General features: G+C 40.5%; 2 protein-coding genes across 5 annotated transcripts in view; one reads left to right on the forward strand and one right to left on the reverse strand.

Moving 5' to 3' along the window:
* Positions 1 to 698, reverse strand: part of LOC131839065 (lysine-specific demethylase 4D-like) — a 31,434-nt gene extending 30,736 nt beyond the window's left edge. Inside the window, exon 1 of the mRNA XM_059186153.1 lies at positions 174 to 698. The gene's annotated coding sequence lies outside the window, so the exon portion shown is untranslated. The remainder of the gene's footprint in view (positions 1 to 173) is intronic.
* Positions 613 to 11,785, forward strand: CWC15 (CWC15 spliceosome associated protein homolog). Of its 4 annotated transcripts, none has more exons than XM_059186191.1 (7): positions 613 to 691; positions 1,991 to 2,129; positions 2,701 to 2,813; positions 3,860 to 3,948; positions 5,107 to 5,220; positions 9,378 to 9,496; positions 10,906 to 11,785. In XM_059186191.1, exons 2-7 carry the CDS (start codon positions 1,999 to 2,001, stop codon positions 11,033 to 11,035), a joined length of 696 nt encoding a protein of 231 aa, XP_059042174.1. In that variant the 5' UTR covers positions 613 to 691; positions 1,991 to 1,998; the 3' UTR covers positions 11,036 to 11,785. The 4 variants fall into 4 exon arrangements, with proteins under 4 accessions (XP_059042174.1, XP_059042164.1, XP_059042155.1 ...); XM_059186181.1 differs by having other exon boundaries at positions 677 to 752; XM_059186172.1 differs by lacking the exon at positions 613 to 691 and adding an exon at positions 706 to 1,021 and having other exon boundaries at positions 1,978 to 2,129.
* Positions 11,786 to 15,438: the final 3,653 nt, after the last annotated feature.

Below are 15,438 nucleotides of genomic sequence, written 5' to 3' on the forward strand. Positions count from 1 at the left end.
CTGGCAGTTGGGCCCAGCGTTCTAAACGCTCATAATCGGGTTAATAAATGAATCTCTAAATAGTGACATCTCCCCTCCCACTAGAACTTAGGCTTTTTAAAAAATAGAAAATTTAACAAACAATACGAATACAACCTTTGCTTTGAGGACTAATATTTTTGCAGGAATGGTACCTTTGTAAAGATCGTGGTTGCCCCCGTACATATTAGTTCTTTCTTCATATCCAATTAAATGAAAACACTAGTTTTTCCGTAGCCCAGCTCTCTAGGCTTGTTAGGTCTAGCTCAGGAGAGAGGAAGCAGGAGCCGTAGGATTTACACAGTTTGGTGTAATCCTTCTCTACGCTCTCGCTCGCTAGCCGGGAACCCGGTGTGGGCTACCCGGGGCTTTCCGTCCACGCAGCACCGGAATGAAGGAGTCTGGGAGGGGGTCGGGGAAGGGAAAAACGGAAGACACATTAAGTAATTGGTTCCTGAAGGTATAAAACGATGTTTAGGGTCTACTCTAAAGCACTGATTTCAAATGCCCGCCCCCTGGGCCGTTTCGGCCCCGCCCCTTGTTGTCGTCACGCCGACTTCCACTTTGCCTGCTGCCCATTGGTCTCCGTCTCTGCCTCTGAAGTGCGGCGAAAGAGCTTGGGATTTGCTTCCGGGTCTTGGGCCCTGGCCCTGGACGCAGAGGCTTCTGGGAGGTATGAGTCGTAATGGTGTCTGTCTGATTTCCGGAGGCTGTCGCTTTAGACCTCGGCCGACGTGAGCGGCAGGAGGGTGGCAGATTGATTCTCTCGTCCGAGTGGGGCGGGGACGGGAGGTTGGGGTCGGAGTCGGCAACAGAGAACCGGGCGCGGGCGGTGGAAGCCCCAGAGCAGCGGGCGGTGGTAGAGCCCAGCGAGTCTCCGGCCGGCCGCGGAGCGCGGAGCGCGAGGGCAGCTTTGCGGACGGCGCTAAACAGCGTCCACACGCCTCCATCCCCCGAGCCCCTTACGAGTCGGGCCTTTGGGTGAAGAGTCAGCGAATTTCTGGTAACAGCCCGAAGGCGAGCCCCCGGGAGGCGGGAGTGATAAAAACCCGGGAGTGTGTGGGAGGGCGGCGGCGCCCCCAGCGGCAGGAAACGCAGTTTCTCCCTCTGCATAGAGACCCCCTTTTCCCTTTTTAAAAAATCCAGAGAAGTGTAGGGGTTCCCCAACGTCCCTGCACGCTCACCGTTTGGGCGCTTAACGGGACTTAAGTCGCCACATCTGCTAGGCACTGGGCCTGGCAGCCCCAGATCCAAAGTAACGTAAGGAATAGGTCCCTGAGTTTTGCTTATCAGAATCCTTTGGGGGGTGAGTTTCCTGTCTTGAGCATTATAACCTACAAAAGATCCGATTTATAGTATAGTGGTTGCTATAGAAGAAAATTGGACGAACGAAGAGTTTGGGGGGAATTTTTGCACATGTAAGTGTCATTAAAGTTTAGCACAGTTTTCTCCAGGACACTCAGTATTTGTCAGTGACTTTAAAACAACTTTTGTTTTTGTAGTTACTAGCCTGTTTTCTCTTGTATGAGGTTTAGATAAAATGCAAACCTTGAGACGTCTGGAGGAGTAGGGTTGAGAATTTTTCAAAAACCCAATCGTGGCAGTACCAAATTTTAACATGGCTTTGGCATTTCCATTCTCATAATAATCCTGTGAGGGACATTGCCCCTTCCAGAGAAACTTAATCTCGATCACTTGCCCAGGGCCACAGAGACAGAAGAAGAACAGAACACAAACTCAGATCTTCATGAGAGAAGGTTTTGCATTAGATAAGAGCTGCCTACAAAGCTGTGTTCCTTCTGTACCTTGAGCGTCGTTATTTGTTTTCTTCAGTACTTTCGTTTGAGATTATTTAAGTAATTTGGGGGGAATGAGTTTTGGGAATTATTTCACAAGGATGAATATTTATTAGTACTTTATGAAATGAGGGTTTTTCATTTTGGAAATAACTTGATACAGTTTTCCTTTAAAGCATAAAAGATGACAACAGCAGCTAGGCCAACGTTTGAACCTGCGAGAGGTGGGAGAGGAAAAGGAGAAGGTGATTTAAGCCAACTCTCAAAGCAATATTCGAGTAGAGACCTACCTTCTCATACAAAGATAAAATATAGGTAATGAAGACTTTTTATTCTCTTGTTCAGAAGACAAGACTAAATCTATTAAATGACATGCTCATGGCATTGTAGCGTGTTTGGGGTGTTTCACCTAAATTATCTATTTTCTTAGGAGTAGAATGCAGTAGAGTGTTTGACATTAAAATTATGCTCTTTATAAAAATTATTGTATATTACTTATGCAGACAGTCCTGTTAACTGGAAATTTCCATATGTATATGGCACAATAACAGTGACCTCAGAGGGCCAGTGCACTATCAACACTAGTCAATATGAGATTAAAACTGTCACAGTAATGAGCCCTGAGCTGATACACTAATAAAAAATAAAGACATTTTGAATTAATCTGCAGCCTTATGGGAAAATAATGTGACCTAGTTTGGGTTATCTCAAATATTGGAAACATTACAAGGATGCCTGTTATAACCTTCCTGTTAGGGGAATGGGCTTGTTTAGTACCTTGAAACTTGAGGGACTAAAGAACAGAGTCACTTTTTGTGAATTGTCTTCCATTGCTACAGCCATGTGTTTTCTTAGTAACATTTTTGCTTATTTGTTTCTACTTTAGACAAACTACTCAGGATGCCCCTGAAGAGGTTCGCAACCGTGACTTCAGGAGAGAGCTGGAAGAGAGAGAGCGTGCTGCTGCAAGAGAAAAAAATAGAGATCGTCCAACACGAGGTACCAGCACTGCCCCCACACATTTGTCTCAGGAAATTATGTTGAAAACAGTTTTTCTTTTATTTACTAATCGGAACTGATTACAATTTTTGTTTGCTTGCTTTAAAATGTTGGTGTAGGGGTGCCTGGGTGGCTCAGTGGATTAAGCCTCTGCCTTAGGCTCAGGTCACGATCTCAGGGTCGTGGGATTGAGTCCCACATTGGGCTCTGCCTACTTGTGATCTCCGTCAAATAAATAAAATCTTTAAAAAATAAAAAAAATAAAATGTTGGTGTAAATTTTAAGTATTATTTGCTTTAAGATATTGTTAACACTTTGTTAATTGATTAGATTAGAAGTGATAACAAGGTTGATTCCAGTTCCATCTCTGTGTGCTGCTATAGTAGAAAGAACAGGATGATTTGGGGATAGCTGGCAGCTGTTGTTTCAGTTTACATAAAATTTTTTGTTTTGTTTTGTTTTGTTTTTAAGATTGATTTATTTATTTGAGAGCATGAGCGCGTATGCACATGTGAGTAGGGGGAGGGACAGAGAGCAGAGGGAGAATCTCAAGCAGACCCACACCCAGCGGGAGGCCTGATGCTGCTCTGTGGGTCTTGATCCCAGGACCCTGAGATCATGACCTAACCCAGAATCAATAGCAGACGCTTAACTGACTGAGCCACCCAAGTACCTCTAAAGGTTTTGACTGTTTACAGCAACCGGACTTGTTGAGACCCTGTGTTTTCTGTCTCAGAGGGTCTCCTATATTTGTCACTGGCTTTTGGAACACATCTAGAGGCATAAGTTATAGTATCTTTTATATTTTCAGGATATGTAAACTCTTCTCCTATATTTCCTCAGAGAGGCAATGGTTCCCACATTAAAATCAATACTTTCATTAATTCATTCAACAAATGTTGACCAAGGGCACATGTCAGGCACTGTGGTTCCTTTCTGTGTTGTCTTGGTTATAATCTAAGCTATTTGTTCCCACAGGTCCCTAAAATGTTACAAAAAACACAATATTTATTTTAGTAAGCTAAGTGATACTTGTTTTCCCCCAGAACATACAACCTCCTCTTCAGTATCAAAGAAACCTCGATTAGACCAGATTCCTGCTGCCAACCTTGATGCAGATGATCCTCTAACGGATGTATGTTTTACTTCCTCTGTTGATCTCCACATAGTAATTCATTTATTATGTTTTCTGAAATGCTTGTTTTATTATTTGACTTTAAGAAGTGGCATGTATTTATTTTTACTTACTGTTATTCAAATGTAGTCCTGACTTTAATACTAAGCTTTATGGTTGATTTTTAAAGAAAAAGTATTATTCATCACAACAGTAATTAAACTTTAAGAGAAAGTTTGATCTCTGGACAACCACATTAAAAAGTGATCTATTAAAGGAAAAGCTTCTCCCCAAAATAATTCCCCATACTAAACCCTGGAAGTTGACCATGTTCTCTACCTCCAGATGGCATTCTTTATTCTAGGGTCTCTTATTAGTAATAGCACCCCCAAGAGTCGAACTCAGAGACCTTTCCACATTAGATACCAAAGGTCCCCCCTCTAGGTGTGCAACTCAGTGCAACTTACTGGCTCCCTCTGCTTAGGAAGGGAAGTGATCTAAGTGGAAGTTCTTTTAGAATTAGTGCTTCAATTACCATTAAATTCTATAGTTTGCAGTTTTGTACATAGAGTGGGAAAACATGACTGGCCTTTTATTGGATGCATCTAAGTACATGTATCAGCAATTAATTCCAGAGTTGACAGATTGAATTAAATAATTAACGCAGTAATTAAAGGAAACCCAGTTTTAAATGGGATTTAATAATTGTTTGAAATTATTCTGAGAAGGTAGCACCACTTTTTGTACTTTTGATTATCCTTACTTCCTTGCTTAAAAGTTTTTTTTTTTTTTGAGCTAGTAAAATTGCTTGACTCTCAGGATGATACACCATCTATGTCTGTACTATATGTATCAATGTAAAGTGTTCCATGTCTGATTTTAGAAATATTTTCATATGTAAATCCCCTTTGACCATGTAAATTTGAAGAATACTTTGTTACACTTTTGCTGTTACAATCTCTAGCATCTCAGGGACATTTTAGTAAGAATTCTGTAAGCTTGTTTGTATGGTTTCATTTTATGTTTTGGTTGATGGTTGACTTTAATCATATTTAGGTGCATTTATATTTCCATATAGGAAGATTAATCTTTCCCCAAAGATGTGATGAGTGTAATTTTTATGGGAAAAATAAGGAATAATATGTATTTTCTCATGGGCTGTCATCATTACTTTTTTAGGAGGAAGACGAAGATGAAGATTTTGAGGAGGAGAGTGATGATGATGATACTGCAGCTCTTCTTGCAGAACTAGAAAAAATTAAAAAAGAAAGAGCTGAAGAGCAGGCCAGGAAGGTAAAAATCAGAATATTACATTATTTGCACTTTCTCTTTCATTCTAAACTACGAATATTTTTTAATTTAAGTAATAACATCTTACATTAGAAATTGCCCTTGCCATGTCTAGATACTAGAGCACCTATAGATCTAGAAGTCTTATTTTTTTTTGCAACATCCTAGTTTTCCTGGCTCTGTTAGAAATTATTTCCAAATAGTTCAGGCATGCTTCATACTGTTCATCAGTTTGTTTTTCATTCACTTGTTCATTTGTTCAACAGACGTTTAATCGTTGTCCATTAAGTGTCAGAAGAATTAAAGATGGATTCGATATAATCATGGTCTGCAAAGAACCCATGGATATAATGAGGCCATCTTATGTCTTTGTCTTCTGCTTCCAGCCTTCTTTCCAGGCATTTTTTTGTTCCGTCTGTCAATAGATTTTCTATAACTTAGGGCAGTTTACCTAATTAATCTCTGTTTATACAATGAAAGAAAAGAATGTCTATCTCAAAAAGAATTACATAGGATCCATAGTACATACCTTTAAACTTTAGATGAATTTGTCGTAGTCATAACAAAAAGAGATGAAACAGGTGAGCAAGAGCAGGTCAGAACAATAGAGGTTCATAAGCCCATGCTAAAGAAGTTAGGACTCTCTCTTGAAGGCCAAGAAGAGCTAGTTGGTTTCAGCAGGAGTATGGTAAGACTGGATATGCATTTTATTACTTTGTTTTTATTAGGAAATGTTTCAGTAATACAGAAACATAGGAGTAATAAATTTAATAGTCATCTACTTGGATATGCATTTTAGAAAGATTACTCTGGCAGAAGTATGGAGGTTGGATTGGGAGAACTGATTGAGAAAGATGTTCCAACAATCCTCACATGCAATTAAGGTAATTTTGCATAAAAGGAATTGGAATTGAGAGAAGTAAATAGTGGCTGATAGAGCTGTCAGAGAGGTAAAATTGACCAGATAAAGTGACTGATTAGATGTGACAGCAAAGATGACCCCTAGTTTCCAGCTGACATTCACTAATGGGGGGGATGGCAGAAGGATGCCTATGTTTAGATGGAGAGAGAAGGGATGATGAGCTCTGTTTGGAACATGTTGAATTTGACACATTATGAAACATTCAGATGGAGATGTCTGTCCACTTTCAAACAGAACAGCTCATCTTTTTTTTTTAATGAGCTTCTGTTTTTAAGTTTTCATTTGAACCAAGAATTGTTCTGTTTAAAGAGGGGGAGCCCACTGACACGGGTTCATGTGAGGAGTCTCAGGAAGTTGAAGATTGCCGGAATTCAAATTGGAAGAAGGATATTTTAAATATAATTCCCATCAAAGTTTGGCATAGGATAGCATAATTTCCATAATACCTTCTAATTGTCTTCATCTAATTTTTAAAAATCAAAGAATTCTAAGACTTTTCTAATATCACTTGTATACCACTAGAGGGCAGTTGTTCTATTCCTGATTCTTTTGGCTTGCCTAACGGTTCTGGATACATAAAGAGACAGGCAGTTCAAGTGCATTTGGTTGACCCTTAGGAAGAATAAGCATTTCAGACAGAAGGTCTTGGAATTTTGTAAGATTCCTCTACTCTCTTTGTACAAAAACACGTTGGTGTTTCCAGGGATTGAAAGACAGTTTTGCTTTTATTCCTATTGTCCGTCTGCTTTTCTGGTAGCTAAGTCTCGAGGTGTCACAAAATATTTTCGAACCAGTCAGCCTATGTCAGGGGCTACGAAGCTTTCTGTAAAGGCCCAGATGGCAAATATTTCAGGATATGTCAGGCTTGCAAAGCGTGCTGTCTCTCATGCAGCTCGTCAGCTCTGCTCGCTGTTGCATGGAAATAGCTGTAGACAATATAGAAATGAAGGAGTATGACTGTCTGTTCCAGTAAAACATAATTAACAGAAATGGGGTGGTTTGGATTTGATCTGCAGGCTGATTATTAGCCTATATTTGTGAACCATAATGTGCCTGGTACTTGAATATGGAAAGAGTTGGCACCTTTTTTTCCAGGGCTGTGTGTGGTAGGCAGCCAGCATTCTAAAGGAAATATATTGCAAATATAAAATGGCCAGAACTTTATTATATCACATGTTATTATTATAAGTTGGATACATTGTATATTTGAGCTTTTATTTTTCTAGCATCTCAGAGAAATGTCTTTTCACTTTCAACATCAATATAAATTGTTAAAAATACATAGTTTTTAGAAAGCTATCTATTCTTAATCTATAGTGGATATTCCTGATTTTGTTTGCTTAAGATCTGAACGGTGACGTCAAAGGAATTTCCCTGAGTATTGCATCTTCTCCCATCCCAATTATTTGGTCTCTTAAAAATGAAATCTGTTGGGGCGCCTGGGTGGCTCAGTGGGTTAAAGCCTCTGTCTTCGGCTCAGTCATGATCCCAGGGTCCTGGGATCAAGCCCTGCATCGGGCTGTCTGCCCAGCAGGGAGCCTGCTTCCTCCTCTTTCTCTGTCTGCCTACTGGTAATCTCTGTCACTCAAATAAATAAATAATTAAATCTTTAAAAAAAGAAGAAGAAGAAGAGTTACCTGGGGTTCAGAAAAAAATAAGAAAAATAAATGAAATCTGTTATTCACATTTGGATATTAAAATATCATTAATTATATGGAAAATTGGGTTATTTTTCCAAGTGGTCTAAAACTTTCTTAGGTTCATTTTATTTATTTATTTTAAGATTTATTTATTTCAGAGAGAGAGTATGAGCAGGGTGAGGGAGAGAGTCAGGGGGAGAGGGAGAGAATCCAAAGCAAACGCCATGCTGAGGGTGGAGCCTGATGTGGGGCTTGATCTCACAACTCTGAGATCATGACCTGAGCCAAAGTCAGGAGTTGGCTGCTTAACTGACTGAGCCACTGAGGTGCCACTGTTAGGTTATTTTAAATTGAAAGTCTCTTTTGTCTTGATCCATTAAGTCGTCAATTTTTGTCCTTCCTCAACTACAATAAAATGGAATTTATTTTTGTTTTAAGATAGCATTAACAGGTAGATCTAGCAGTTGATGGCTAAGAATTCCAGACATTTTTTTATTTCTAAGAATGAAGCTGAGGGTGATTTGAGTTTAAAGCTAAATTAAAAGTGAAGAAAGACAAGCTTGTAACTGATGAAGGATGAATGACATAAAAATGGAAAGTTAGTAACAACAAATCATAACAAAATGGATAGGTCTAGGGTCAGTTAGTAGAAATGCATGTTAATGGAATGTATGTTACATTATGTTTATCTTAGGAGCTACTTCTTGGCCAATAATAAATTGTCACTAGTCCTGGAGCTTCAAATTTACATTGTTAATAATTCAAGATAAAATTACTTTTAATCATAGTTCTATATAGGTCATCTTTAAAAATCAAGTAATAGCTTTGCTAAATGTTTCTTTGGTGTTTAATATAGTCTCATTAGTAGAATATATTTATTGATGTACTCTTAAAATGGGCAATTAATTTTACATGTACTTTAAGAAAGAAAATAGATTTAAATATGCATTCATAGAATTTCTAAGTTAGACTAATGAATGTATGATGACAAGCATGAAGTATTTGTAATAAGAACAAATTATTTTGATAGGTGAGACTTCTTTGGTATATCTTATATCTTAAAACAAACAAACGCCTACCTTGATGCTCATTCTCTCTCCCTCATAAAATCCTCAGTCTTTTTTTTTTTTTTTTTTTTTTTTAAAGATTTTATTTATTTATTTGTTAGAGAGCAAGCGAGAGCAAGCACAGGCAGACAGAGTGGAAGGCAGAGTCAGAGGGAGAAGCACGCTCCCTGCGGAGCAAGGAGCCCGATGTGGGACTTGATCCCAGGACGCTGGGATCATGACCTGAGCTGAAGGCAGCTGCTTAACCAACTGAGCCACCCAGACGTCCCATAAAATCCTCAGTCTTTTAAAACAAGGGTTATGGGGACACGGGATCGAGTCCCGCATCAGGCTCCCAGCTCCACGGGGAGTCTGCTTCTCCCTCTGACCTTCTCCTCACTCATGCTCTCTCTCACTGTCTCTCTCTCAAATAAATAAATAAAATCTTAAAAAAACAAACAAACAAACAAAAAAAAAAAACCACAAGGGTTATGTACAAAGATTGACCCCAGAATTAATGTAAGTAAATGAGTCCTCCTCTGTCATTGACAGGAACAAGAACAGAAAGCTGAAGAAGAAAGAATACGTATGGAAAACATTTTGAGTGGAAACCCTCTCCTTAATCTCACTGGCCCATCCCAGCCTCAGGCCAACTTCAAAGTTAAAAGAAGGTACTTTACACTAACGAGTTGGATATATATTGCAGACTGTGCGTTTCATACTAAACTATAGTATGTAAGGCCTCTGAAAGTCCCCTTTTCGCTGATACTCTTCTCCATCAGATAACGGGAATAATGAAGAAGGAGAATGAAGGAAAATGTACTTATTTTCGGTAGATATTTATAACAGCTGTGTACCAGGTACTGTTCTTAAGCACCAGGAGTAGAGCAGTGCATTGAACCTTTGGCTCTCCGAAGCTTACATTTAGATGTACGTTTGACAAGTCCCCAAGATCACCCTTCACATTCAGAGACGCACTAGACAGACACAGAGGACTCCACATATAGTATACTCGTGACTAATGTAGTAAAAATACACAGCCAGCTTCATCATAAAGAAGAAAGCTGTGGGCGTGCCTGGGTGGCTCAGTGGGTTAAGTCTCTGCCCTCGGCTCAGGTCATGATCTCAGGGTCCTGCGATCAAGCCCCGAATCAGGCTCTCTGCTCAGCGGGGATCCTGCTTCTCCCTCTCTCTCTGCCTGCCTCTCTGCCTACTTGGGATCTTTCTCTCTCTCTCTCTCTCTGTGTCAAATAAATAAATTATCTTTAAAAAGAAGAAAGCTATGCTTCCTTATACTCTGTCACTCCTGTGAGGGGTCACCCAGTGCAGTCTTTCCTCTAGACTGAAACGGAGATCTGGGCCAGACTATGAACCGTAATGATTATACCCCAGTACTTTCTTCTCCTTTGTTGCCATAGAATGTAAATACTACAGTGGATGATTACTAAATGGCAACTGATGAGAGAGTATAAAAGCCTTAAAACCAGGGCACCTGGATGGCTCAGTGGGTTAAGCCACTGCCTTCAGCTCAGGTCATGATCTCAGGGTCCTGAGATCGAGTCCCACATCGGACTCTCTGCTCAGCAGGGAGCCTGCTTCCCTCTCTCTCTCTCTCTGCCTGCCTCTCCGTCTACTTGTGATTTCTCTCTGTCAAATAAATAAATAAAATCTTTTAAAAAAAAAAAAAGCCTTAAAACCATGCAATCTAAACTATAGTAACGTGGTCAGTTATTATCATCTAGAAGTATCTATGCTAATCGGGCTGTTGCCTCTTTGTTTCAGACCTGAAAACGTTAAATATTGATGTAATTAAGCCTATGAATTCCTATTCTTGACTCAAAGTTCCTTATACAGGAGAAGTAATAAGAGTGTTTCTATGTTCTAAATAAGAATTGCCCTTCCTGCTGTAATAAAGCACGGCTACAACCTATTAAGGATGACTTTGTTCTTTCGGGTGTAATTGCTGCTGCAGATAAAGTACATGTTGAGCATCGTTCTGGGTAATGACTAGGCTTTGCAATTCACTTGTTCTTATCTCCTGAATCAGACATGTAAGCCTTCTGTTTTTTCTTCCCTTTAGGTGGGATGATGATGTTGTTTTCAAGAACTGTGCAAAAGGTGTAGATGATCAGAAGAAAGACAAAAGATTTGTAAATGATACGCTGCGATCTGAATTTCACAAAAAGTTCATGGAGAAATATATTAAATAGTACAGTTTTATGTGCTTAATTAAAGACTGTAAAATGTAAATGATCATTCTCACTTTTTCTTTTGTTTTTCTCTTTCCCCATCTAAATTGTGTATAGGCTTCCCTAATTTTAAGTTCCAAAATAACCTGTCCTTTATTGATACCTTATTTGATGAGGACTTGGGAATTGGTTTAACCTAGTTTCCTCGGAATATCTCCAGTCCTATGTTTTCCTTTTAATATGGGAAAGGGAATCTTGTAATAAATATTTTCAAAAATCGAAATAACTAAATCTGTGTCCCCAACTTTTTTGTTGAAATGTATACAGCTTATAAAACGTTGCATATTTTCTTTTGTGAATTATATTTTTTTGTGTGTTAACTTCCTCTCATTTCTTTGACATTAATTTAAGGTCAGCTAATGTGTGGTATCTTCACCATGTCTTTTTAAGAGTGTGATGGAGGATGAAGGGCATTCTATTTTGGCCCACATGTTTGTACGAAAGAGAGTCATCAACCTCTCTGCTCTCTGAGTGTGTGTCTGAGGACACGTGGTGTATCCTTCACTTCTGCAAGTGCTCCTTTCTTTTTCTCTTGGCCCAAAACCACCCCTTAAGCATGGCTAGGAAGCATGTGGCATTTAACCTATATTCTGGATCCTCAACTGCCGTGTTTCTTCTTAATAAGAGTTTGCAAACTGACAAACGTGAGATGCAGAGCCTAGGAAAGTTTAATATCAAATAATACATGAAATAAAACTTTTGGAAATAGGAGTTTGTTTGTTTTTCGTTGTCTTGGAGGATATGTTTGTGGGAAGTGGGAGCATCTCTCTGCAGCTGGGAAATGAGGTTTTCCTAAGCCTGAACCATGATTGGAGGGTGTCACTTGGGTAGAAAAATTAGGACCAGAAATTGAACCATTTACAGAGACTCAGTCATAGGATCCCTCATTTGTAATAGATACTGAGCTTGATAAGGGTAAAGATAAAACTTTGCAAGCAAAAAGAACATGGTTTTTTCGGTGGTTGTTTCTTCAAGCCCACTTTAAGAGCTTATATGCTACAACATTTCCCCAGTGGAAGCTGGGATACAGGTTCTGTGGAGCCTGAGTCAGGAGTAAAGCTGGACATGAGGCCCGGGTCTTGACTCCACATTCATGCTCTGTATTTTTTCCAGTTGATCCATTTACACAAAATTTTGAATACTTCAACCAGCCTTTAGTAATATTTAGGATGTTATTTTTTAAATATCTCCTTGGGGCACATGAGTGGCTCAGTCGGTTAAGCCTGTGACTCTCCATCTCAGCTTGGGTCTTGATCCCAAGGTCGTGAGTTTAAGCCCCGGGTTGGACTCCATGCTGGGTGTGAGGTCTACTAAATTAGTAATTATTTAATTACACTCCAACTTTACAGTTCATAAAGTGCCTCTACATTCCTTTTCAATTTTCTAAATAGCACCACTGTTGCATAGTTAGGACGTCCTAGGTGCTTCCAAGTTAAGGTAATTGAAACTTGGGCCAAATGTCTGGATCAAGGCTAATGCATGATGGGACATGTACCAGTGACCAAATTCCATGAAAATGTGCTTCCAGATGTGACAGACTTCCAAAACTAGTTCTTGGGATTCTGGGTAAAGTCTTGAGGAAAACAGGTGGCCACAATTAACCAGGAAGCTTTTCCTTTTTCAGCATCTGAAAGGCTTACTGCTTACCTGACACAGGGCCACCATTATTTCACCACTCACTGTAAAAGGTGGACATTATTTTCCCTGATTTATAGACAAAGAAACTGAAGTTCATAAGAAGCTTAAAAGCAAAGTCAGAAACCTTTAAGGGGGTAGGGTCCAGCTTCAAACCCACGACTGTCTATTCTAAAGCCCATCCTCTGAATTGCTAGGCGTCACTGCCTCTTCATGTTACTTTGCCCTGACTTTGCTCACCTACCAAACCACAGCAATAAGATAATCATAATGGAGTTTAGTAGGAACTGAGTAATACTGTAAGGTGTATGTATCTGGCAGGCACATAGTAGAGATGTCTTATGTGTTCTTTATACCAGCATATAGCAGGGGTCGGGTAAGACATTCTGTTGTTTCGTTCTATCATAATGGTCTCATTTTGAATCGAGATTTCCTAACCCCTCAGAGCTTGGGCTGGGCAATAGATATGAAGATTGCTTTCACTTGGTGGCTAGGATTAGAAACCTAGTTACCAGAAACTCAAGCGAAATTGAAGTTTATCTACTTAAAAAGGCATCTTTTTTGCCCAGCTCCAAATCTGCTTCTGTCAATTTCATCTGCCCCACTTCCTCTGCAAGCCTTGATTTCTGCACCAAAGTCCTAAGTGGTCATTCCTTCGTGCTCCTGGCTTCCCTGCTGGGTCTGTGTCCTGCCCCAAGACACCAGCCCCAGGAAGCAGGGTGGGGCTTGCCCTTGAGACACCTGCTCCGGAGGCCTACCTCCACTGAGCCACTCTGAGGAGAGCCTGGAGCCACAGAAAGGGAGAGGAGCACAGCCAGCCCTCCTCGGCCCGCATGGGAAGCCAACCCCTCTTCTTGGGGTCTGAGGGCTGCAGAACGGAAGACCCTGCACCAGCCTTGGGATCCTCCTTCAACAAACACTGGGTGCAGTTGTGCCTGTGGTATTGTGGGGATGTGGCTCTCAGGCTTGTCTCTAACTCAACACTCCCATAGAGGCCCCCGCTACATCCGAGCAATTGGAATCTTTTTATACTGAAGATTTTAGGTGTTTTTTGTCTTCCTGTTGGAAAATGTCCTGCTCTCGCCTGGCCTAGATGTCAGCAATCTTAGGAGGGGGAAGGGGAAGAGCGAGAAATCCATGGCGTTCACACCCCCGAGAGAGGCATCTGCCAGGTTCCCTCTCAGGGGGGACTCTCATTTAACCACATTTTCAAGCAGCCTCCCTTCTGAGGAAGAGCCAGAGAAATGGTCCTAAAGGCCCCAGGCTAATTGGATCTCAGAGGTCAAAGAATTAAAAATGCCAGTATTATGATAAAATTCCCTTGCTTAGACAGCTTATTTTCTCGGAGCTTCTGATTACCTTTCTCTTCTCCATTAGTATCTTCAAGTATCTTTATTTAGAAAAAAAAAAGATTTCATTATATCAGATTAGCCGTCAAGTTCTCTCTTTTCTGTACACTTCCAGGTGGCGTGGTCCCCGCATGAGTCTAATTATACGACTGCCGTTAATGCGCTCCCTCTTAGAATGTCCCATTTTCAGTGTCCCATGTCTTTCTCCTTGATTTGTTCCTTTCTTCTCACAGAATACACCCTGCAGTAACTTCCTAGGGAAAGATGAAGGAGAGGTAACGCAGGTGAGTCCTTGCATGTCTACATCTAGACTTAGTTTACCCACCCCACCCACTGGCCCATCCCACCCAACCCGCACCCACTGACCCAACCCTCCCCACCTCAACCACCGACCCAAACCCATCCCACCCCCACCCACCCACTCCTCACACCCTGCCCCTTCCGCCAACCCCCCAACACCATTGATGGCTTCCCTGAGTATGAATTTATTTTTTAAAAGATTTTATTTATTTATTTGACAAAGAATGAGTAAGAGAGCACACGCAGGGGGAGCAGAAGGCAAAGGGAGAGAGAAGCAGGCTCCGCGAGAAGCAGGGAGCCTAAAGCCGGGCTCTATCCCAGGACCCTGGGATCATGACCTGAGCCGAAGGCAGATGCTTAACTGACAGAGCCACCCAAGTGCTCTGTGAGTATGGGTGCTTAAAATAAATTTCTCTTAGAATCTAAAATCTTTGGTTTATTTTCTTCTGAATTCAGAAAGCTCTGATGTCAATATCCTTTATGTTCCTTTATATATATGTCCTAGTATTTTGTTACTAATGTCTAAGGTCTTTTGGGATCTTTTCTCTCACTCACTGTGGCTGTTTTAAAATTCCCTAATGATATGACTGAGTAGACTCAGCTATGAGTCCACTACTATTTTATTTTATTTGATTCTCAGTGAGTGTTTGGTGAATCACGACCTTCAGTTCTGATAAAAATTTCTCCATTTCCTCTGTTCTCTCTGTTTGGAACTCCAGCTGGCTGGTAGATTACACTTCCATCTTTTATATATATATTTTTTTATTCATGTTTTGGTCTCTTTTTTTTTCTATTTTCTTTTTTTTTAATTTTAAAGATTTTATTTATTTATTTGACAGACACAGCGAGAGAGGGAACACAAGCAGGGGGAGCAGCAGAGGGAGAGGAAGAAGCAGGCTTCTGCTGATCAGGGAGTCCGATGCGAGACTCAATCCCAAGACCCTGGGATCGTGACCTGAGCCGAAGGCAGAAGCTTAACTGACTGAGCCACCCAGGAGCCCCCTGTCCTACTTTTCTAGGGCATTTTTTTGTTTGTTTGTTTGTTTTCTTTTTTTACTCCTTTTCATTTCAATTATTCTG

Source organism: Mustela lutreola, chromosome 1 (genome assembly GCF_030435805.1).
Source record: "Mustela lutreola isolate mMusLut2 chromosome 1, mMusLut2.pri, whole genome shotgun sequence".
NCBI lineage: Eukaryota > Metazoa > Chordata > Mammalia > Carnivora > Mustelidae > Mustela > Mustela lutreola.

What these genes read in the sequence shown, in the direction of transcription:
- CWC15 (XM_059186191.1), top strand. Translation starts at nt 1,999, where the DNA reads ATGACAACAGCAGCTAGGCCAACGTTTGAACCTGCGAGAGGTGGGAGA. An exon ending in CATACAAAGATAAAATATAG is followed by an intron (nt 2,130 to 2,700) that starts GTAATGAAGACT and finishes TTTCTACTTTAG; the next exon opens with ACAAACTACTCAGGATGCCC. An exon ending in CTGAAGAGCAGGCCAGGAAG is followed by an intron (nt 5,221 to 9,377) that starts GTAAAAATCAGA and finishes TGTCATTGACAG; the next exon opens with GAACAAGAACAGAAAGCTGA.